Source organism: Colias philodice, chromosome 28 (genome assembly GCF_061535455.1).
Source record: "Colias philodice isolate Cphi_HAF_F1 chromosome 28, ilColPhil1 Martin Lab GWU primary, whole genome shotgun sequence".
Classification (NCBI taxonomy): Eukaryota; Metazoa; Arthropoda; class Insecta; order Lepidoptera; family Pieridae; genus Colias; species Colias philodice.
Window position 1 is genome coordinate 2,508,940 of NC_143113.1, and position 23,644 is coordinate 2,532,583.

The window sequence follows — 23,644 nt, forward strand, 5'->3', positions numbered from 1 at the left end:
CGCACTAATTTCTCAATAAAAACATGCACTCAAATAAATATTCTTTAGGGCCGATTTTTCAATGCTTGGATAAAACTCATCCGTCCAATAAAGTATAAATAAACGATAATATTAAAATGTCACGTAAACTGTCAAATACGGGCAGTTAGAATACGTTTTTAAAATGGTAGTTTAATATATTCTTCGACGAATTAGTTTTAACTTGGGATTGAAAAATCAGCCCTAACGTCTGCGCTAGGATCACGGAAAACCTAATCTGAATTTCGGATCAGGAAACCTAATGAGGAAACCGTACGTATGCGGACAGCCTTATTGTAGCTAAATATTAATGTCAAAAGACCTAGCCGCCGGCAGCCGCTCTCGGCTCTATTCACAGATTAGGTATTAGTACGGGAGCTCTATTTGAAGTTGTACGTACTGCACTATCTGCACATTTATAAAGTGGACTTGGAATTTTTCAAATTTTCATCCTTAGACCGTTTGGAGAATATCCATAGAATATCCTTCGAAAGTCTCATATTGCGACCTATGTTTATAACTTCATAACCATTATAACAAATAGCAATAATGCCATCAGATATTTACAAAATTGATGTTATTCACTACCTAAATCCCTACTTTATATGGGTCGAAGTCTGTGATTCAGGAGATGAGACGAAAGCCTTAGAACAAATCGGTATATACGGTCTTCAAGCACATGAAATTACCATTGATTTAGAGAGAAATGAACTGGTAGATATGTCTTGCCGGGAATGGGCGCCGGCGACAGCCAACTTGATGCATGAATTCTTTCTTAGTGCTAGAGAGACGTGGTTCAGCCCGACTTACATTGATAGAAGGTATAAATTTATATTTTTACTAGATTTCCGCCCGCGCAGTCGAAGAAAAACCCGCATAGTTCCCGTTCCCGTGGGATTTCCGGGATTGCGTCATTTTCCCGGGATAAAAAGTAGCCTATGTCCTTTCTCCGGTATCAAAATATCTCCAATCCAAATTTCATGAAAATTGGTTCAGTAGTTTAGGCGTGATTGAGTAACAGACAGACAGAGAGTTACTTTCGCATTTATAATATTAGTATGGATTTTGTTTTCAATAATAATCATTCATATATATTTTCATTCCATTGTTTGATATACAAACAATAGAATAAAAATATATTTGAAAGTTTAAAAACCTAAGGAGGTCTCCATGCAACACAAATCATCAATTTTTTTACGTATTTTTCTTTCTCATTGATGCAACCATAACATGCAATATGGTAGCGCATGACATAGAAACTGATTACTTTTCTACCCAAAAGCTATGATTATAGTGTTTCCATGGTTTAAATATAGTATAGTGGAATAATTAGAGATTTAAAGCAAGGCAAAAACGAATACATAAGAAATTTCATTTCATTTATGTTTAAAACATTTTTCCTTATAAAAATCTGGATTATTTTAATTCTTGCTTACAGGAACTCAATTTTCAAGGACAACATCCACAAATATGGAGAAGTAGTTATCAAAACCCATGATGGGGAATTAAAAAAGCTGTCCGAATGGTTAGTAACAACAGGCTTCGCTCAACTAAATGACTCTGAATTCCACAAACAACTAACAAGTGGGAAAATACAGTTAAAACTCAATGAAAATCAGATAGAAAACATTTATTCCTTCATAGAATCGCATTATTCCAAAAAGGGACAGGATATACCATGTAGAAAGAAAAGTATCTCGTCATGTCATGATTCTACAGAAGTTGAAGTTGCCTTGTCAGAAATGAGCAATAATAAATACCAAAAAGTTCTTAGTTTCATGAAGAATAAAAAGGAAACCATAGAGGATGTAGACAATGAGGAAGAGTCTATGGGTAGAGCATGTCGCAGATTAAAAATTAATGATACTGATAAGCCTCCTTATAACGCTATTAAGAATTATTTCGATAAACTGTCTAGTTCTAAAAGTTCTGGGTCAGATGTATCGTTTTGTAGCGAAAAGAATAACTTTAAAAAGAATGCAGTTGGTGTAATGCCTGAAAAACAAGAGATAAAGCAAGGTATTCAATGATTAATATTAAAATACTGCAGTTTTATATTATTTTATTGTTTTTTGTTCATGCAATTGATTTTAGTGTAATGCATGTTCTTTCCTATTTAATCTTATAAGTTTTAAGTAATATTTTTTATTTGTTTTTTCTTGTATTTGATTTTACATATTTACTTACCTTTTTTATATACTACTAGCTTCCGCCCGCGGCTTTGCCCGCGTGGTGTTTTGATAAAAGGTAGCCTATATTCTTTCTCAGGGTCTAAAGATTGTCTGTGCCAAATTTCATCAAAATCGGTTGAGAGGTTTAAGCGGGAAAGCGTATCAAACAGACAGACAGACAGAGTTACTTTCGCATTTATAATATTAGTAGAGATTAGTAGGGATAACTATGTAAGAGCAGCAAGTTAGTATTTTTAAACATTCATATTTCACTGTGACTTAATAATTTGATTACATATTTCTTTTATAATATTACTAGCTGCTCCGCGCGGTTTCACCCCCGTGGCTCCTCTCCTGTTGGTCGTAGCGTGATGATATATAGCCTATAGCCTTCCTCGATAAATGAGCTATCTAACACCGAAAGAATTTTTCAAATCGGACCAGTAGTTCCTGAGATTAGCGCGTTCAAACAAACAAACAAACAAACTCTTCAGCTTTATAATATTAGTATAGATAAGAACTTAACAAATATATGGAAATTCCATTTGAATTTTTCAGAAGAAGCCACAAAAGAAATGAAAAACCAGCCAATGACAGCTATGCAAAAAAGGTTTCATATTTTGAAAAACCTTTCTCATAAAACAGCAATTAAAAATGATACTGGAAACATGGCTCTGGCTGATATGAACAAAAATATAAATGCATCTCTAGATATTCAGAATGTTACTGCTGAGAATGAAATAATAACAAAATCAGGAGATATAGAGAAATCTAATGAGGAAGCTTCTGCCAGCAAAATTATGAATAAAGACAATTTAAATAAGGGTAAGTATTGATTGATGTTCTTAGTAAATAACTAAAAAGTAAAACAAAAAAAAATTTGTTGCCCCTTATCCCAGGATTCGTATATTTTATAGCAAATATTTGATTTCGTAGAATGATGTACAATACATATATAAATTTATTATAAATAGTGAAAGTCGGTCAGGCATCCAACCTGGATTGGCGTGAAAGGATGCGGGTTCGAGTACCGCCTCGTGATCGCAATTTTAATATTTATAAATTTACTAGTGGTCCGCCCCGGCTTCGCCCGTGGTATCTACATGTTTAAACTATCCTATCTCTCAAGTTGGATCGAACTGCACATGGTGTGCGAATTTTATTATAATCGGTTAAGTGGTTTAGGAGTCCATTGAGGACAAACATTGTGACACGAGATTTATATATATTAAGATAATATGTAATTATATTTAAAGCATTTGAATGTCATAAAACATAAAATATCAAATTCGATGTACAATATGTTAAATTATTGAGCAATACTAGTCAGGAAATTCGTAAATCTCTTATCATAATCACACAGACAAAGTACACTTATAATTGTGTTTGATTTTTCATTTAATTTTATGAAATAATCACTGCAATACAAACACGCAAGTATTCAATATTATGTATAACTTTACGCCCACGGTTTTGCCCGCGTTTTCAAAGAAAAGCCCGCATAATTCCCGTCCCGTGGGATTTCTGGGATAAACCTATGCTATGTGTTAATCCAAGTTACCCTCTATATAGATATAATGAAGTTCAACACACATATGTGTGTTGAATTTCATTGTAATCGGTTCAGTCTTATTTGCGTGAAAGAGTAAACATACACACATACACATTACATATACATCCATCCTCACAAACTTTCGCATTTATAATATTAGTAGGATAATTTGTATTAATTTTTCCAGACTTACTTTCAAATAAAGAAGAAAAGAACATTGAGAAGAAACAAGCGCCAATTACAGCGTTACAAAGGAAACAAATTTATAAGAAGCTAATTAAAACTGCAGCAAATAACGATTCTTCAAACAAAGGTACATTCTCCGATGATGAATTCAACGATATTATAGAAAAAATAAACACTGCATATCCAAAAAACGATAAAAAGAAACTAGTCAAAGAAATAAACAATGATACAAATAATTTAGAATTGGATAATAGTAATGAAAACATAGGCACTTACATGTGCAATTTTGTTGAAAAGTTAGTCACACCCGTAGTTATGGTTCATACGAAATTTAATAAAGTTATAAAACCAGTATACACAATGCGAGATATACCATTCAATCAACATATTCATATTGTCCTTAAAAATATGTCGGTAAAACTTCCTATGGACTTGCAATCTATTTCTTGGTATACGATTTTAAGGGGTCACAGTATTTTCATGATTAGTCCCAAAAACAGTGGAAAGACTATGGGTTATTTGCCTAGTATTTGCCGTTTGGTTAGCGATGGTACTCCAGAAATGGATAGTTGCAGTCCTATATGTATAATTGTTTGTGCTACAGCAGAATCTGTGTCTGTAGTTGAGAGAATTGCCAAAATGTTACTTGGTTTACATGAAAAAGTGTTAGCTTGCTACGCTGGGGTCGATGAATTATTCATAACGACTTCACTTTTGAATAGATGCGATTTGCTTATATGCACTCCGCCCGCGTTAGTACGAATTCTACAAGACAAGAATTGTGGGATGGATTTAAGACGTCTCAGGGCTTTTGTACTCGACGATTGTGAACGTCTCGATCAAGTTTATAGGCAGGAAGTGAAATTTTTCCACTACAAAATTAGGGAACTCGAAAAAACGAGGGCTAATAAGGAATTGAAAGTTCAGTATATCGTAGCTTCGAGAATTTGGTGTGATTTTATGGAGTCGTTAGCGAAAAAAGCTCCTGATTCTGTTATAAGCATTGGATCGTTCTCGGAATGTGTTCTGTATTCAAAAGCGAATATGTCGGTCAGTTTTGTCGGTAAAGATAAAAAAGTTAATTCAGTTATCGAGTTCTTAAATGACACAGATAGTTCCAAAAAGGTTGTTATAGTGTGTCGGTATAACGATGATGTTGCGATTCTGGAAAAGGAATTGAAATTTCTCGATCGATACATTTTTGTCGGTCATAATGATTTAACTGTGACCGAAATGTATAACTTAAGTTCTGCTTGGAGAGATTACAAAGTTCCGATACTAGGTCCCATACTTATTTGCACGGACGATAGTTTATCACATTTAAATATAACAGACGCGAATTATCTCGTGCATTATTCGTTACCGAATTCATTTTCCTTGTTCCGGAAACGTTTTTCCGTATTGAATGATAATTACCCATCGATATTTTCTACTGAACGTAAGCCTATAAAGATAAAAATACTCCTCGAAGATGTCGATACAGAAAAACTTCCCAAGATTTTAAACTTTATAAAACGATGCACAGATAACATTCCGCCTTATTTGGATGAATTGAGTAATAAGATTTTGGCGAAACGAGACGTATCTAAAGCCAAAAAGCTTGTTCCAATATGTGGAGCGCTTCTATCGTTAGGCTACTGTCCCGATTTCTACGATTGTCTGAATCGACATAAAGTTATGAAAGAGTACGATCAACCGACTAATTGGATACCGAAAATCGGCACAGTTACTTTCAAAATCCTTCATTATCATACAGCAACATCATATTCCGTAAGACTTTTGTCTCATGTTGAGAAAAATGAAGAAATTAAGTTCCCCAAAACGTACAATACTCTGTCCTTAAAACTAGGAATGTATTACGGAAAAGCATCGAATAGGAAACTTCACGGTATACCGAAAGTGGGTGATATATGCGCTGTAGCCGTGAAATATAATTTGTTCGCGAGATGTCAAGTTGTTAAAATTTTAAATACATATCAAAGAGGCAATCCGAATTATGTATTGATTAATGTATTAGACGAGGAAAGATATGAACGCTCTAGGGATATACATCTATATCATTTACCAAAAGATTTCAGAGAAATCAATACGTATGTAGTACAAGTTCGTTTAGCAAATGTGCAACCTAAAGACAAAGATGTGACGTTCTCGAATCTGGCAAAAGATCATGTTAAAAATATAGTTAATGCTGAAGAGGATATCTATGTAAGAAGTAATATAGTGGGTGTGATTGGCAATTGTATATTTGTTGATACATTAGAAGCGTGTCAAGAATTATCGTCTCTCGATGAAATTGTTGTTAAGCACAATTTAAAACGCGAATTACTGGACAAACATGCAGAGGATAATCCCGATCATGTAACTAAGCTGAAAGAATTATGCCTCGAAAATGATTTGACAATGACTCCGGAGAAGGAAGTAGTTGTTGAAATAAAGAAATCTAAGAAAAAACTTACCGTTGATTGGGCCCATTTAGATAAAGATGAAGTAACAGGGGTCTATGTGTCTTATATAATCAGTCCAGATCAATTCTTTGTACGATTGGCCAAATTCGAACCTTGCATGAAACTTTTATTAATGGATATTAAAAAACATATCGAAAGCGAGCTTGAACCGTTAGAAAATATAGAAGTAGGTGATATAGTTATTGCGAAATTCCCAGAAGACGATACTCACGAGAGAGCCAGAGTTGATAGCATTGAAAAAGACTCAATAAACTGCTTCTTTGTTGATCAAGGCGATTGGGGAATGGTTGCTTCGAAAGACGTGTTTCCTATAACAAATAAACTCATTAGTCAATTGCCTTTCCAATCTATTGAATGCCGTCTGATCGGTGTAAAACCTCCAGGAAATACTTGGACTGATTTCTGTATCAATTGGCTATCCAATTACTCTGAGGAGGGAACAAAACATTTGTACGCAAAATATTTCCTCAAAGAACCCGCTGAAATTACGGGCGCAAATAAGTACGCTATTGCTCTCATTGATACGAACACAGACGATGACGTCATCGTTAACCAATTAATGATGGACCTCAATCTTGCTCAGAAAGTCGAGGAAGAAATAACGTACTTGGATAGTGTTATGCCTATTAAACCAGAAGAAACCGAAGTTAACAATGAAGAAGAATGGACAAATTTATCTCAAAGTGCAGGTAGTAGTGTAAAAAGTGAGGACTTTCAAAAAGTTTCACTATCAAAGGTTTTCCTACCTCAACCAAAGCGCTCCGTACCTTTAGTTGACTCTGACTGTGAATCAGATACTTCAGATAAGTGGGAAGTATTTAATCCTAAAGATTTATTGGCTACTTTTGTGCCACAAATAAAAGCTATGACTAAAACAAATGTTGAGATACCTGCTATTTCTGCTAATAATGTAAAACCTAATCCCGTAGAAAGTTTTGGTGAAATTGCACCAGCGAAAGACAAGGATTTGGATTCTGACGATACAATGACGGACACACCTGTATCATCATTAAATGAGAACAATTTGACAATCATAGATCAAACTCGAAAACCGAAATTGACTTGGCGACAAAATAAAACAACTGTAAGCGTTAAAATACAATTAATAGGCGTTGAGGATTACGAATTGGTAATCGAAGATAGAGCTTTGAAATTCAAGACCATTATTCACGATACAAACTACTGTTTCAATTTTGAATTATACGCGGTGGTTGAAAAGAAGAAATGTTCCCATTCGAACAAGGGGCAGTATATTTTGGTGAAACTTACGAAAGTTTTGCAGAAGAACTGGATGACGCTAACCAAAGACCCTGAAATTAAGAAATGGATTGTGTACGACGTTGATGGGTTAGAAGCGTCGTCTGATGAAGAAGTATTAGACGATTCGTTGGTCAAAATTGCAAAGGAAATGCATTATAAACATGAGTCTGAGAGTGACGATGATGACTTCGTTGATGATGTTAATTATAGGTATAAGTAATGCCTTCACACGTAATCTACTTCCAAACTCAAACTCAAACTCAAACATTATTTATTCAACTAGCGGTCCGCCCCAGCTTCGCACGTCTTTTCATAAGAACCATCCTCGTACTTCAAGGAATATTATATTAAAATAATTATCTAAATCGGTCCAGCTGTTCACGCATGATGCCGTGACCAAGAGAAATAGGGATTCATTTTTATATACAGGGTGTAATCGTTAAGTGTGCACAGGCGATTATTCCGTAACTATTACAGATATCAAAAAACTTTAAACTGATATCGAAAGTACTTAACCTAATGAGAAAATGGCCCTAATATTTTTTTTTTAAATAAAACGAGAAATATCCAAAAATTTTACATTAAACGCTCCCATACATTTTATTTCCCATATACATTTTGTATCCATAGCAGATTTTCGAAGTGATGTCCTCATTGTGCAATACAATGAGAAGCTCTATTTGTAGTTTTTAAAGCATATTAATTTTATTTCTGTTCCTGGTATAAACAATAACACTGTTTGTCACTTATTATATTGTGTAATCGGTGTTATTGTATATGTAAAATGATATTATTAAATATATACGGAGACGTAACAGTGAGAATGACAGTATTCTTAAACCCAAAGTAAAACCCTGTGGAACACCAATATTAATCGATGTAGGTACCATTGATGGAGGTTTCAATTTTACACATTTTTTCCTTCAGTCATAAAAGCTTACTTTGATGAAATAAATAAAATGTCGTTGTTTTTTGTTTAGTGTCTCGATGTTAGTAGGGCTTCTTTACATTTAGAAATTAAAGATTTTAACGGATTTTAAACGCGATTTATTCATTATATTATTTTCCCGACGTATCGCACACTATTCTACACAGCAGCGAGCGTGGTCACGGGGAGACATATGAGAGGGTTAAAGCTCGCGTAAAATGAAACACTAGAAAATACTATGGGCTTCTACATCTTAACGCGAATGCGTGGGTGAACGGTTCCTTGACGGGGATGACAAACCTTGGGCTGTCGCTTGAGTTGAGGAGTCCAGAAGGGCCTTAGTCGGTCGGGAAAAGTCGATGTCGATGTCAGTAGTGGCTCAATGGTTCTTCTCGTCATTGGACTTCGAATCGTTAAGGGAGCGTTTAAGATTTTTGAACCTCCCCTCTCCCTTGTAAGTTTGTAACACACAGTATCGTATCGTAACGTTTGACGAGCCCCCTCCCCTCCCCCTAAATTGAATTACGTAATACTTGACGCCCCCGCTCGCCTAGTCTCGAGACTCAGAAAATAAATTGGTTTTTGCGCATGTTGATAACATCACCATGCCGAATAAGAGATTTTAATGCGATAAAAACTAGCCTCTTGAGTCCTAACTAACCCCCCACCCCATTAACAATATCATCATCATAAAATCACTTCGTTGCGGTGTGAAAGAAAGACAAAAAATAACACTTTTTCATTTATAATATAGTATTACCATAAGATTTAAATAAGCATTTGTTTCACTTATTATTGAGGGTACTTTTAAAATAATTATTTCTTTCTTTTCAACCAAGGTTCTTTATTATTTTTTTTTCTTTGTTTTTGTAATAATTACAATTGAATATAGTAAAATACTTGTGTGTTCATTAGCATATTTAAATTTTAGAGAAAATAATGTATGTATGTTGTTTGGATTTGCAGTCGAATCGCGATATGGTTAAACGACGTTAGCTGGTTCAACATCGGAAAGTGTATGTCTTTTATTTTATTTTTGTGTGTGTTTTTCTAATATTATTTTTAAGGGCTTTTTCATATATTTGTTTTCTTCTTTCGCTTAGAAACATACTATGCTAGAGCGGGACAAATAGCGTTTTTAACATTGCCTTTTTTAAAACGAGTTAAAATCTTTCTCGCTCTAGCTATAAGAGTATTTCTAAGAGACAGAAAGAGATGGTAATATGTCTGTGTGTTTATCCAGTCTTAGAACCATTTGATTATTTTTGTTTTCCTTTTTTTCAATAACGAATTCAGTTTTGTATACTAATAAGGTTATTAATTATTAAAACCAAACTGTAAGTATAAGAGTGAGATTCACATATCTCCCTTTTTTTACTTTATTATAAGAAACTTGTTTTTGTTGTTGTTTAGAATTAATATCATATGAAATAATTCTCACTTGGGATATGCTATAGATTATTAACACAGTAAGCATTCAAAATATTACACCAGTTTAAAGTAAAATCTGGATTAAATTTTAAACATGTTGTGTTCGTATAGGAGCTACCAACGTTGACAAGAAAGAATTGTAGTATAGTTGGTTCTTTGATATACTGTTTCTCCCTATTTCGGTTAGAGTCCGGGCTGTCTGGCTGGCCACAGTGGTTGCGCTTATTAGTGCGCATCTTATCTGCACCGGAAAATATCCGTAATTTAAAGTCATTTATTAACGCGTAATTTTTAATCTTTTGCCTTTAGATAGATCCATCAGATATAATTTAGATAGATCCATCAGATATAATTTTTTTATTGCAAGACGTTTTTTTCGTTGTAAAATAGGTGCCAGACGCAATTTTTTATTTCAAAATCATTAAAATGTCATCGAAATAAGTGAAATTTCATCATATAGTATATCAAAAACCCAACTATACTAAAATGACTTTTTTTAAAACGTTAATAGCTCCCGTACCATGTTTTTACACTCCAATAAATGGAGTGATTTATTCTTAGAGACAGTAATATCTCATGAGTGAAAAAATATAGAGACAAAGCTTCTAAAGAACGTGCAAAATTCCTACCTATTTTGGGTAGGGTAGTTAGAAATTATTATTTTTTTACTTATCACACAGTATAAAGTATATAATATTATTAGTATTAAGTAACATCCTATCTTTTCATTTAGTTTATACATATATAACATGCACAGCATAACATTTATGTTATCTTGTAAGAACTGCGCCAAGAAGTTACTTAAGATTACTTTAAAATTAAAGTATAGATACAATAAATAGCATAGTTAAAGTTAATGCTAGAATAGATAGACAAAAAGAGTGGTTTAAGAAATTGACTCTTAATTTCAATTCTAATTTTAAGATTTTTACGTAATTGTATGTCAAAAGTTTATTTTTTTAATTTTATAAGAAATTACATTAGGTTAAAGTAATTCGGGGAATTTTTGGCCATTGGATGGCTGATTGTCATCTTGTAAACCTCATTTTTTTATTCAGAGCAAGCAAAGGGGCAGGTGGGCCACCTGATGTTAAGTGGTCACCACCGCCCATAAACACTTGTAACACTAGAAGTGTTGCAGGTGCTTTGCCGGCCTTTTATGGACAAATAAGCCCTTTTCTTGAAGGCCCCAATGTTGTAGTTGTTCGGGAACACCGCAGGAAAATTATTTGTTTACAGATCGTAGAATGTGTTGTTTGGGGCGTATATCATTTTTTCCCAATTGACTTTGCTTATCACAATTTCAATTACTTATAATACCTATTGTAAGACGTAACTTTTGATTTAATATCGTTGACAGAGAAGCTAATAGATATAGTTACTCTGTAACCGCGACTGAGACAAAGATAGTTTGTCAATGTATGTATAAGTTGAATGTTGCCACAGTACCCGAGCTCCCAGATGTTTTGGAAAACAGGGAAAGGGTAAATATTTTTAGGATCAATTAATTAAAACGTTATGAGTTTTTTCTTTTGTCTTTATAATCAATTTAGTAGATACAAAGAAATATAAATAGATTGATTATTGATTGCGAAACAATGTTAATTTCGTGTACTTACACATTTCTTACTTTTTCATTGGGCTCCGATAGCTGTTTTGTGTACTTGTAAATAACTTTATGATCATCTAGAGGAGAATGATGGTAAGAAATACCATGTTCTTTAAATAACTCTTTCCCTATACACTGGCGAATACATTGACTCATTAATTGTAGTAAAAGATTATTTCGTGTAAGTAGATAACTGTCAAATTGTGTTATGTCGCGGCCACACTATGCTCCTCGTGCTGCTCATCGCTCTGCCGTTATTCGCCGCGACATTGCCCTCTGGCCACACACTGCTCTACTCGCGCGATTAATCGCGACCCTCCTCACTTGTCATTTGCCTTGTCTCACGAAATGGACGTTGAAAATGTGACCGCGTGCGCGCTATGCATTTTTAGTATAGCTAATTATTTAAATGTAGTAAAAAGAAATATACATCGTCGTCGTCCTCAAACATAAAAACATTAACAATTTTTCAATTGACCATTCCATGCTTGGCGACGACATAATTTCCAATTTTGCATACGTGTGCGTCTTGCGCGATCGCGCGAGAATGTGGCCATTCACTCGCTCTCGTATTTCCGGTCCTTTGACTCGCGCGCAAAAACCGATAAAATAGGGAGCAGTGAGCAGGACGATGAGCACGACGAGAGGCATGACGAGTAACGTGTCCACACTATGTCTCTGCCTACTTTCCTCGTTACTCCCCATACCACTCGTAGTGTGTGGCCGCGGCATTAAATTGTTCCTAAAAACTTTTTCACAAACGACGATTACATCAGCATGTGGATACAGAACTGTCTTCTTGTTCTTTTTAATAAGTTGTTCTTCTGGGAAATGATTGCTGCATATTTTACAATATTTAGTGGGAATCCAATCTTTTCTCCCAGTTGCTTCGATGTATTACGTCTGGATCATCTGGGAACCTATTGATAAACATAGGTTAATAATTAATACTCGGGGGTAGTTCAGTTCTCTAAAATTATAAGTGTAATTTTGCTTTAACATGTTTGGTAATTACTAAAGTAATATGGTGCAACCCAGCCTTAGTGTTGTGTCTCTTTCTCTCACATTTTGTTTGACATAAGCATGAAAGAAACAAATATAATTAGTTTATAAGATATCAATCTATAGATTGATTTTAAAGTTTATAAATAAGGTGCTAAGTTACTTGTTTTTGGTTGTAATATTGCCAAAGTTATCCCTTAATTTTTAACAGTTGTTGTAGTTTTAAGTGTTTTTCGAATATGGTTTGATTAAAACATTGTAAATGCTAGCTTATCCTTCCTGATTTAGGAATACATATATATTTTTCTCTTCATTTTATAATTTGTATTATGTACTACTGAAAATAAAATAAGGGTCACTATGTTGTTTTTTTGCGTAAAATATAATATCGTTTCTAAATACAAAAAAAGTGAAAACGTAAGCCAATTTTGGAATACAGAATTGATCCTTATTTTCTTTTGAGTAATCAACCCAAAAATATGTAGGTACTTAAAAATAACATCTGTTGTATGTAGCGTGTGCCATAAATATTAGTAAGACATAAATTTTGATATTTTTGTGGATGAATAGTTGTCATTATTTCAAGTCTGAAAATGCTTAGCTGTCGAATACTATAAAAAGTCGCTTTCCTTTATCGATCGATCGATCTCGTGGCGCATTCGTACCAATCGTGCCTAGGGGCTCGGACGTTGTTTATACGAAGTTCGACCCAACTACCCTCACTTTGCTTATAGTAGTTGACATGCTGCGTTTTGTTATCAACTACCTACATCAATTAGGTGTGTAGAATCGCAGTACATTCTTATTAAATTCAAACCAATATTTAACCCGGCCTCTCGTGTTATTTCTTATAGTAGGGTCATTGCGCTGGTTTTCGTCCAGTTATGGGAGTTGCCAACTTTGTGATGCGAAATAAATATTTTGGAGCACCCTTCCTTAAACATATAATATTTTTATTTAGTCCTTATATAGTCTTCTTTAAGATAATGTTAAGTGAAAATAAATCATTTTGACGTATCTTTTTATTTAAATTATTTTCTGCAAAAGTAGGGTAAATGCTAGTTTTCGTCCAAAAAAACTGGTTTTCGTCCTAGTGTAAGCTAGTTTTCGACCACCGTGTAGAAAAAGGAGGGTAGGTCAACGATTAAGTTAAAAACCAATTACAGGTAAATATATACTTTTATTTAATCAACATCACAATTTCTCACTACCTTACAGGTTTAGTTTTACTAATAAATTAATAATAATCAATATAACTAGTCAACACTGAGATCTATGTAGCACTTGGCAGTCTTTATATGCGTTAGTGATGACTGTTTAATCATTCGTAATAAAGAAAGGAATGCGTTACTTACAATGTAAATGAATAAAGTAATAATTATAGGGCTGAGAAATTACATCAAAAAACAGAAATATTCATTCTAATACTTTGTTTATCAAATGAAACGTACTTTATTAAACACAGCCATAATAATACGTTTTAGCTACTAAAATAAACTATACTATACCTTACTGAACTATGCATTATTGTCTTACTGATGCCTTTATTAAAGATTCTTCAGTGTACGTAGCGTTTTTTTTTTCTAGCTTTCTTAGACTCCTTCGAGGCCATCTAAAAACAATAAGACCTTTCTTAGGATACGTTGAGTAAGTAGAATAAAAAAATATTGCATTGGCAAAACAGACCTAGATTAAAAGATGATACTCAAGTGAATGATAATCAAGAAAAATACAGTGTATTACAGGTAAATTAGCTTGGAGAAATTTTTGCATATGTAGTGGTGTGTATATTACTCAGATCTTAGAGCGCGTTTCCACTATATCGTTCTGGCCTATACAAAAATGTTTCGATATCCTAACATTACTATTTAATTTTATACTTATTCCTAGCAACACTTTTGTTTTCAATAAAAACAAGTTTTTATTTGAAAGAAAATGGTTTTGACTTTATAAAAAAAAATATATCATTCAATTTTACGTCCTTGAGCAAACGACAAGGCGACTACCGTGAAACAATAAAATATCGTGTCCATAATAATTTGTTTCATAATTAATATTTGACCATAATAATTACGAAACAAAACAAATAAATAAATCGTCACTTGATAGTGGAAAGTTGAAACACGCACAAAACCAGAATAAACCAGTTTACGCTGTCCGCAGGTGCCACGTGCAGTCGTTTGGTATCGTTAGAACATAAAGCACATTTCATTCAAAAATTATAATTATTATGTACGTAGTTTAATTGATAAATTTTGTATTTGTTGATTGTTGTTATTATTTGTTATTATTGTTATAATATTTGTTGAAGTGAATTACATGTCCCGCAGCCGGAGGCCCCAAATGAAAACTCAGATGTACTTAAAAACTACATTTAATAGCTAAAATGAGACTTTTACACCCATGTCTGCACGATGCAGACCGGTGATAAAGAATGAATTTATACAGTTTAATAATTATAAGGACGTAAGCTTGGATGCTAACTAAGGGAAATCGCATCCACATTCTATTCCCGTGCGAACGGCGGCGTATTCAGCAGTTTTGTATGAAGGCAGGGCCATAACTAGTGTTTAATTTGTGTGTAAGTGTTGTAACTTTATATTGTTAATTCAATATGGCTCCAGTGTTAAAACATGGTCGAGGCAAGCCTTTGACTTCTCAAACTAAAGAATTAAACTTTAAATGTCGTTTCTTTTTCAGGTTAGTAAATTTTTCATTTTAGTAACATTGTTAATGTAAAAGTTATATGTATGTTAAATGTGCAAATATTAAAATAAAGTCTCATCTTTTTCAGAGGAGAAACACATATAGTTTAATTTAAAATCCCTTATATATAGAGGTACAGGGTTACTTGTAAAACACCGGCAACCTCGCAGGACAAGATAGCTAACATCATAAGTAACAACATTTCGACTTTTGATAATTTGTTAGATTTTATTTTCATACAAAAATAAATATTCATTTAATTTTCCGTCTGAATATTATAAACTCTACGCCTCCCAAAAATTACGTAAACAAAAAGCGAACGAGAGGGGGAAGGGGGCGTCGCGTCGTCCATCCGATAATTAATAGAACATAGACTTAGAAATGTAAGGAGAGTACAATAAAAGTTTAAAAAATCATTTAAAAATAATTTATTGCGTTATGCCAAAAGTCGTAGAACAAATGTTGTTACTTATGATGTTAGCTATCTTGTCCTGCGAGGTTGCTGGTGTTTTACAAGTAACCCTGTATAAAATAAAAACTAAAAATAAAATGTTGTTTTATTTTATTTGCTGACCATACACTACTACAAACGCAAAAATTTCTCCAAGCTAATTTACCTGTATGTCTGACCTACCCCCATTTATGCTACGAATAATTGACTCACATAAGGAGAATGATACATGACTGCATGAATGACAATACATATTAGGTACCTACAGCACTCTGGCCCTCACCAATTATATTTTATAAGGAAGATACTGAATAGAAAACTTTTCAATACGTAAAAAAGACGAAAAGTAATGCAAAAGAATAGCTATTTTTAATTTTTGTCCACTCCAATACTCATTCATGGACGAAAACTAAAACGTTTAAAGCTAAATTTAGTTTTCGTCCACTTCTTTAAATATTTTTTTATTTTGGCAGCACTGACAAAGCAGTGGACGGAAACCAAAAAATCTAAACTAATAGCAATAAAGATCACTTCACGTATCACGATCGTATCACGTAGCTGTTTGAGTTTTCGTCCACTTGGACGAAAACCAAATATTTTGAGAATTTGGTAACCTAGTATCCGTCCACTTAATTTTTCGAAGAGTATTATAAAAAAAGTATAATAAACACTTCTAATTGCGTTTAATAGGCTTATAACTAAACATACGTACTAAAAACATTACGTAAACTAGCTAAAACAGTGATTTAACTTACCATGAACTTTTCTCGCCGGCAAATTTTTCTCTCGCGCGATGACATCTGCAAGGCACGGACGGGAAGCGGCCACTTTTACGTTAATTTTTTGAACTCTCTTCTTGTCAAATCAAATTTTTATGTTGTTAGTACTGTTGCTTACACATTATGGAACGTAAAAAGTGCAAACTTGCGCGGGAAGGTAGGTTTGTATTCAAGTTTTATGCACGTGATTGTAGCAGGTCAGTCAAATGGACGAAAACCGAAACTGGACGGCAAACCAGCGCAATTACCCTACATTAATTGTATTATTGTAACTATTTCTTTACAATTTTGTATTCGAAGGACAAAAGTACCAATTTTTGTAGAAAATTTGTTTAAGAAAATTGTTTTCATCTTAAAATATCTCATAACAAGTGACAACCTAAATTTACATATCTTTCAGTACTTGTTATGTTTGAAAACTTTTGAGACTGTGATGTTTTAGTATTAAAAACTAGAATAGTTTTATAGTTATAGTTTTGAGAAACTTTTCATCGCTAGATTGAGAAGTTTCTCAGTCTCATTATTATTGATTGTAAGAAGAAAGGTTTAATAAACAACATCGATTTTTTTTCATGTTTTATTTAACCCCCAATACCTTGTCTAATTTATTTAATTTAATTATTTATCTTTGGGAAACAAACAATACAACATTTCTATAAATAAGAGCTAGCGCGCACGAGCAACTTTGTCTCCGCAACTATTTTGTCTCTCCCATCAATTGTATGGGGAGTTGCGTCGCTACGTGCGCGCACTTTCATACTAGCCCATGGGTGGAGAGACAAAATAGTTGCGGAGACAAAGTTGCTCGTGCGCGCTAGCTCGATAGAAAACCATACATATTATATCAGCAAAGTTTCCACTAAAAATTTAAGATCTTTTAATAAATTATATAAATACACATTCAGTCACATACAGTCTACATAAGGATACAAAAACATAGAAATATAGAAATAACAAGCATGAACCTGTTGCAATAATTTCGAACTAGGTATGGTAAGATTACTGTAAAGCGCCATCTATCGGAGTTTGAATGGTTCAATTGATAATGGATCCTTCAATAAAAAGTAGTTCATATAACTCTGAAACCTCTATTTCACAACAAAAAATCATACTATACAATGGCTCAGATGCGACGTGAAAAAAAGAAAAAAAAAACACACTCGCTTTCATAAAATTAAAAATGTACAGGTTTCTACAAATGAAACATTAAAGAGAATATTGAACACGATAACGTAGGTACCTTTCTGTAATTCATATTAGGTGACACGATTTGAACTAATAGAAGCAAGTGATTAGGCTATATGTAATCAATATAGGTTAAGTTTGCTGTAACTCGTAAGTATATGTTATACTTTCTATGAATTGTTCCAAGGGACAGTATCCATAGTTTTATAGTCTGTTTTTTTTTCAAAATCGACGGGTATAGGCCTGTCCCAGGAATATTGAGGTTTTTAAAATCTGATGATGCAGTATCAGTTTCTGTCCAAATAGGATTCATGACAAAGATTTTTTCGTTACCTAAGTTCTGGATTTCAGCATCTATGATTGATGATGTAGGTACAAAAGTTGAAGCAATTGCAGAACTGTTTGATTTTCTTTATGAACTATAATTTTATCTGTCAGATTGCGACATTTTATTTTCTTCGTGCGACATATTTTTACACCGGGAATCGAACCCAGTATCCACCGGTTCTAAGCTCACGCATTAAAAACTGTACCAAGGAGGTAGTCAAGGTAAGTATATATGTATATAGGTGTGTAACTATGTAGTATTTTGTTGCTTTGTATCACAATAATTATCTAGTATAGAACCAATTTTGATGTAATTTAGTACAGGTTGATTATGGAAAGCTAGCATGTTCACAGTACTCACACTTATGCAATTTTACTATACGGTATGTTCAAAAATAAATACTTAAACTAGAGTCAGTTTAAGTGTAGACTTGAATTGTTAAATGGGTGTGTTCAGTGTTGTAGATAAATATATACAAACTAGCGGTCCGCCCCGGCTTCGCCCGTGGTACATATGAAAAATAGATGTTGGCCGATTCTCAGACTTACCCGATATGCACAGAAAATTTCATGAGAATCGGTCCACCCGTTTCGGAGGAGTATGCAGACTAACATTGTGACACGAGAATTTTATATATACAAATATAATTAAGAAAGCTCTTTTAATTTATATGTAAAATTATAATTTAAAAGTAACTCAATTGATGAACACAAACTATTCTAAATAACGATAAAAACAATACAATCACGTGCGCTCACGGCTCCGCTCATGTTGGTCTTACCGTGATGATCACAGATCAAAGAAACTGTGATGATATATCTTCTTATATATAAAAATGAATCCCAAAATGTGTTGGTAAGCGCATAACTTGAGAACGGCTGAACCGATTTCGATAATTCTTTTTTTATTATATTCCTTGAAGTACGACGATGGTTCTTATGTAGAGAAAACGTAAATATATGTACCACGGGCGAAGCCGGGGCGGACCGCTAGTACTATTATAAAGGCGAAAGTTTGTATGGATGTATGGATGTTTGTTACTCTTTCACGTAAAAACTACTGAACCGATTACAATGAAATTTAGCACACATATAGAGGGTAACTTGGATTAACACATAGGATAGGTTTTATCCCGGAAATCCCACGGGAACGGGAACTATGCGGGTTTTCCTTTGAAAACGCGGGCGAAGCCGCGGGCGGAAATCTAGTAGCCTATAAGCCTTCCTCGATGAATGGGCTATCTAACACCGAAAAAAAATTAGAAATTAAAGACTTTTTAACGGATTGTAAACGCGATTTATTCATTATATTATTTTCCCGACGTTTCGAAAGTTGAAAGACAACCAGCCTACCTACCATATGTGAAGGGAGTTACTGACAGAATTGGAAGAATCCTAAGACGAGCTTCAATTAAAACTATAGGTATACAGGGTGTCCCACTGTTGGTATACTAAGCCCAAAGGAGGTTATAGTTTTGCATACGCTGAGTACGTAAAAAATACTTAAACAGCATAATTACATCAAAAATTTTTTGCTAAATTTTTCCTGAAAATTCATGTTTTCTTCTCTAACTTCACGCAGCCGGCATATACCGCTTCGGTAATGTGAGCATTTTGTCTATGAAAACGTAATCTTTAACGATACCTCACGTGTGGGTGGCAAAGTTGGGCGGGTTGCTTATTAGGGGTGTACACATAGAGTTTTAAGAATTCATCTATTTGAAAAAAAAACTTCGTCTGGAATTTTTTAACTATTTTTTACGTGATCAGTGTATGCAAAACTACAAGTCCCTTCGCGCTTAGTATACCGATACTGGGACACCCTGTATAAGCCGCACAAGAAGATAAACCAATTCTTGAGACCAATTAAAAGTAATATTCCTCTAACTAACATTGCGGATATCAAGCATCGGCGTCACAAGAAGTCTGCGGTATGTGAACACACACTGGACAACTACCACTTCATAAGACTTGACCAACCACAAATCCTTGCCAGAGAAAATATTTTTTTTCCAAGACTTGTGCGCGAGGCTATTGAAATTAAAAAACATCCTAATTTCAATAGAGAAGATGGTTTGAAACTTTCCAACACCTGGGATTATGTTATTAAGAATTTAAAACCCCATGTCAAACGTACCAAAAGACTAGAAGACACAATAAGCCAATACTGCCAACATCCGGAAAAATACTCCACATACCAACTACGCAGAAATAGGTGGAGGTAGTTAAGAAATAGCAATTTTTGAATGACCGTCAAGACGAATAACATATTCTCAGTCTCCCCGTGACACGTAGTGATTATATCCTCTTTGCCCGTGACCACGGTGTAAAGTGTTCGAAAGGTCGGGAAAATAATATAATGAATAAATCGCGTTTAAAATTCGTTAAAAAGTCTTTAATTTCTAAATGTATAATACTCGCGAGTATTATACATTTAGAAATAAATCGGATCGGACCTGTAGATCCCGAGATTAGCGCGTTCAAGCAAACAAACTCTTCAGCTTTATAATATTAGTATAGATTATATTCTACCTATTCACAATCGGTTAAATACCCAAATATTTCAGATCGCCGATGCTGCAGGCCTAGTACTACGAAAGCAAAACAGAATTTCCGTACTTCAAGGAGAATTATCTAGAACTGCCAAACGTGCTACGGACTTGGAAGATCGGTTGATGAGTAAGTTAATAATTACATCACTAGGTACATAGTATAAAACAAAGTCGCTTTCTCTGTCCCTATTTCCCTATGTCCCTTTGTATGCTTAAATCTTTCATTGCAATGCTTAAAAAGTTTGTTTGTATCGTTTTCATATTTCTTTTTTATTCTTGTTGGGACTATTTGTTTTAAGATACGAATTTGAAGGTTGAGTGTATTCTGTAAATAGGTTTTATACGTTCTGCCATAGCTACTGAGACCGTACGATATAATCGATTCGACTAGAGTGTTGTATTAGACAAAGTAACAATTAAAAAACGATAACGAAGTTAGAAAAGGCAAAAATGTATGGGATTGACATACCTACGCCGCGTTAGATCACGTGGTCTATCTAATGTCAATCCCATACATTTTTCCTTTTCTAACTTCGTTATCGTTTTTTAATTGTTACTTTGTCTAAGATAAAGTCAGTAAAAGTCTGTTCTCTATTGCATATATTTTCTTATTCTGGTTCTTCAGCTACCTACATACTAAACATTTTAATAGGTTAAGTAGTATTTGTGTGGAATAGTAACAAACATCCTCACAAACGTTCGCATTTATAATATGTATTAGTAGGATAATAATTATTTATATTCTAGATCGTCTGATGCTACCAACTTCCAATCCAAAACACGGATTGATTCAAAGTGGAGGAATTGGAAATAGAAAACAAGAAACTTCGAGAACAAATTGACAGATTGAGAGCTGCTGGTGACGGCATTATACTGTCTAAGGAAGTTATTGGTAAGTTTGTTTGTTTTAATATAAAGAAAAGCTGAACAGATTTTGATAATATGTACTTTCGTTTTTAGGAGATAGTCGCTATATATCTAACTTGATAAATCTGCATTTTTTGTTTATAAGAACTCGCTTATCTGTGAAATTACCAGAACAAATAAAATAAAACCGGCCAAGTGCGAGTCGGGCTCGCGCACAAAGGGTTCCGTAGCAGCAAATATAATAAATTACAGTTAAATCAACCTATCTCAAAAACTATAAGAGATACTTTGATCAAACCAAAAATCGTTGAAAGAGTTAATTAGCATGCATCACCTCTATTTTTTTTAGAATTTTATACCCCGTAGTTATAAAAATAGAGGGGGGGGACATACTTTTTACGACTTTGAGAGCTGATATCTCAAAAACCGTTCACTTTAAGAAAAATGTTTTTTAGAAAACTTTATATCATTTTAAAAGACCTTTCCATTGATACCCCACACGGGTATGTACATCGAAAAAAAAAATTTCATCCCTCAGTTACATGTATGGGGGGCCCCACCCCCAATTCTTTTTTTTACTATTTAGTGTCATATTTTTGTAGCGGTTCATACAACACATATTCCCATCAAATTTCATCACTGTAGTACTTATAGTTTCCGAGTAAATCGGCTGTGACAGACGGACAGACGGACAGACGGACAGACGGACATGACGAAACTATAAGGGTTCCGTTTTTGCCATTTTGGCTACGGAACCCTAAAAAAAATACCTCAAATAAAATCAAAAATTCCTAAATCAATAAAAATTTATTTTTCGCATTTTTTTTCGTACCGACTTTTACAAAAATGGCAGAGTTTCTTAATTCGTAACTTATTAGTTTTATTCATAACTTATATTTAAACATTGACAACTCTGTGGTTTTTTTCATTCGATAATAAGTGATAATAATGAATATTATTATATCAAAGAATATGTTTATTTATCAGGTCAAATGGACACAATGGAAAAAGAGTTGGACAGACGCCGCGACGAATGCGTACAGCTCAAGACAGAAGAGGATGAGCTCAATCATCAGGTAATTTTCACATCTACACTTCTACACTAATATTATAAAGAGGAAAACTTTGTTTGTTTGTTTGTTTGATTGTAATGAATAGGCTCATAAACTACTGGACCGATTTTAAAAATTCTTTCACCATTCGAAAGCTACATTATCCACGAGTAACATAGGCTAGGTTTTATCCCGGAAATCCCACGGGAACGGGAACTATGCGGGTTTTTCTTCGAAAACGCGGGCGAAGCCGCAGGCGGAAAGCTAGTTTATTATCTATATACTAGCTACCGCCCGCGACTCCGACCGCCGGGAAAAATTAAGATTTATTTTTTTCTACGTATTTTCCGGGATAAAAAGTATCCTATTTTATGCCCAGGTTAATAAGGTATAATTATACCAAGTTTTATCGAAATTGAACCGTTAGTTTTTACGTGATACCTTCACATACAGACAGACAGACAGAAAGACAGACAGACAAACATTTTTTTAATCACATATTTGGGTTTGGTATCGATCCAGTAACACCCCCTGCTATATATTTTTTTCAATATTTTCAATGTACAGAATTGACCCCTCTACAGCTATTTATTATATGTACATAGATACGGAAAAGGATTCTTTTTTTCAATTTATCATTCATAAATAAACAGAAAATAAATAATACTTAAAATTCAATTCTGTAGCTTATTAAAGGACCTAAATAAAAGTAAATTAAAACAAATATATTTTCGAAGTAATGCTAAGCCTGAAAATAGTTTTATAAAAAATAGCCCCTCTGCCTTCAGACGGTGAATCTAAAGTCGATTGCATCCAACTACGGATCGGATGATGACATCATAAATGAAGATGGGGAATTGGCTTCGGCTTATGAAGCTCAGAAAGGCATTAATAGGTAAGTATTAGGCGAAATTGTTATTTTTTCTGAAACATCAAGATTCCGAAACGATTAAACTTTTAGTCAGTGAAATAGGGAAAACAATTTGTTTTGTCCTATTTTACTGAATTTTTGAATGTAGGTACTGTCCCAAAACTTTGCATTGAATTGAAATGACTTTTAGTTTTGTTTACTTTATTCAAATTTAAAAAATTGGATTAATTTT

At 33.9% G+C, this 23,644-nt stretch overlaps 1 protein-coding gene and 1 long non-coding RNA gene across 3 annotated transcripts; both read left to right on the top strand.

Moving 5' to 3' along the window:
- Nucleotides 1-420: 420 nt before the first annotated feature.
- Nucleotides 421-8,781, top strand: LOC149476225 (putative ATP-dependent RNA helicase TDRD12). Of its 2 annotated transcripts, none has more exons than XM_089712441.1 (4): nucleotides 421-839; nucleotides 1,457-2,037; nucleotides 2,748-3,014; nucleotides 3,929-8,781. In XM_089712441.1, exons 1-4 carry the CDS (start codon nucleotides 568-570, stop codon nucleotides 7,870-7,872), a joined length of 5,064 nt encoding a protein of 1,687 aa, XP_089568567.1. In that variant the 5' UTR covers nucleotides 421-567; the 3' UTR covers nucleotides 7,873-8,781. The 2 variants fall into 2 exon arrangements, with proteins under 2 accessions (XP_089568567.1, XP_089568568.1); XM_089712442.1 differs by having other exon boundaries at nucleotides 2,751-3,014.
- Nucleotides 8,782-20,360: 11,579 nt separating this feature from the next.
- Nucleotides 20,361-23,446, top strand: LOC149476226 (uncharacterized). Its single transcript, XR_016317860.1, has 5 exons — nucleotides 20,361-20,412; nucleotides 20,638-20,749; nucleotides 21,370-21,514; nucleotides 22,477-22,565; nucleotides 23,330-23,446. It is a non-coding gene; the product is annotated as an uncharacterized LOC149476226 (long non-coding RNA).
- The last annotated feature ends 198 nt before the right edge of the window (nucleotides 23,447-23,644 follow it).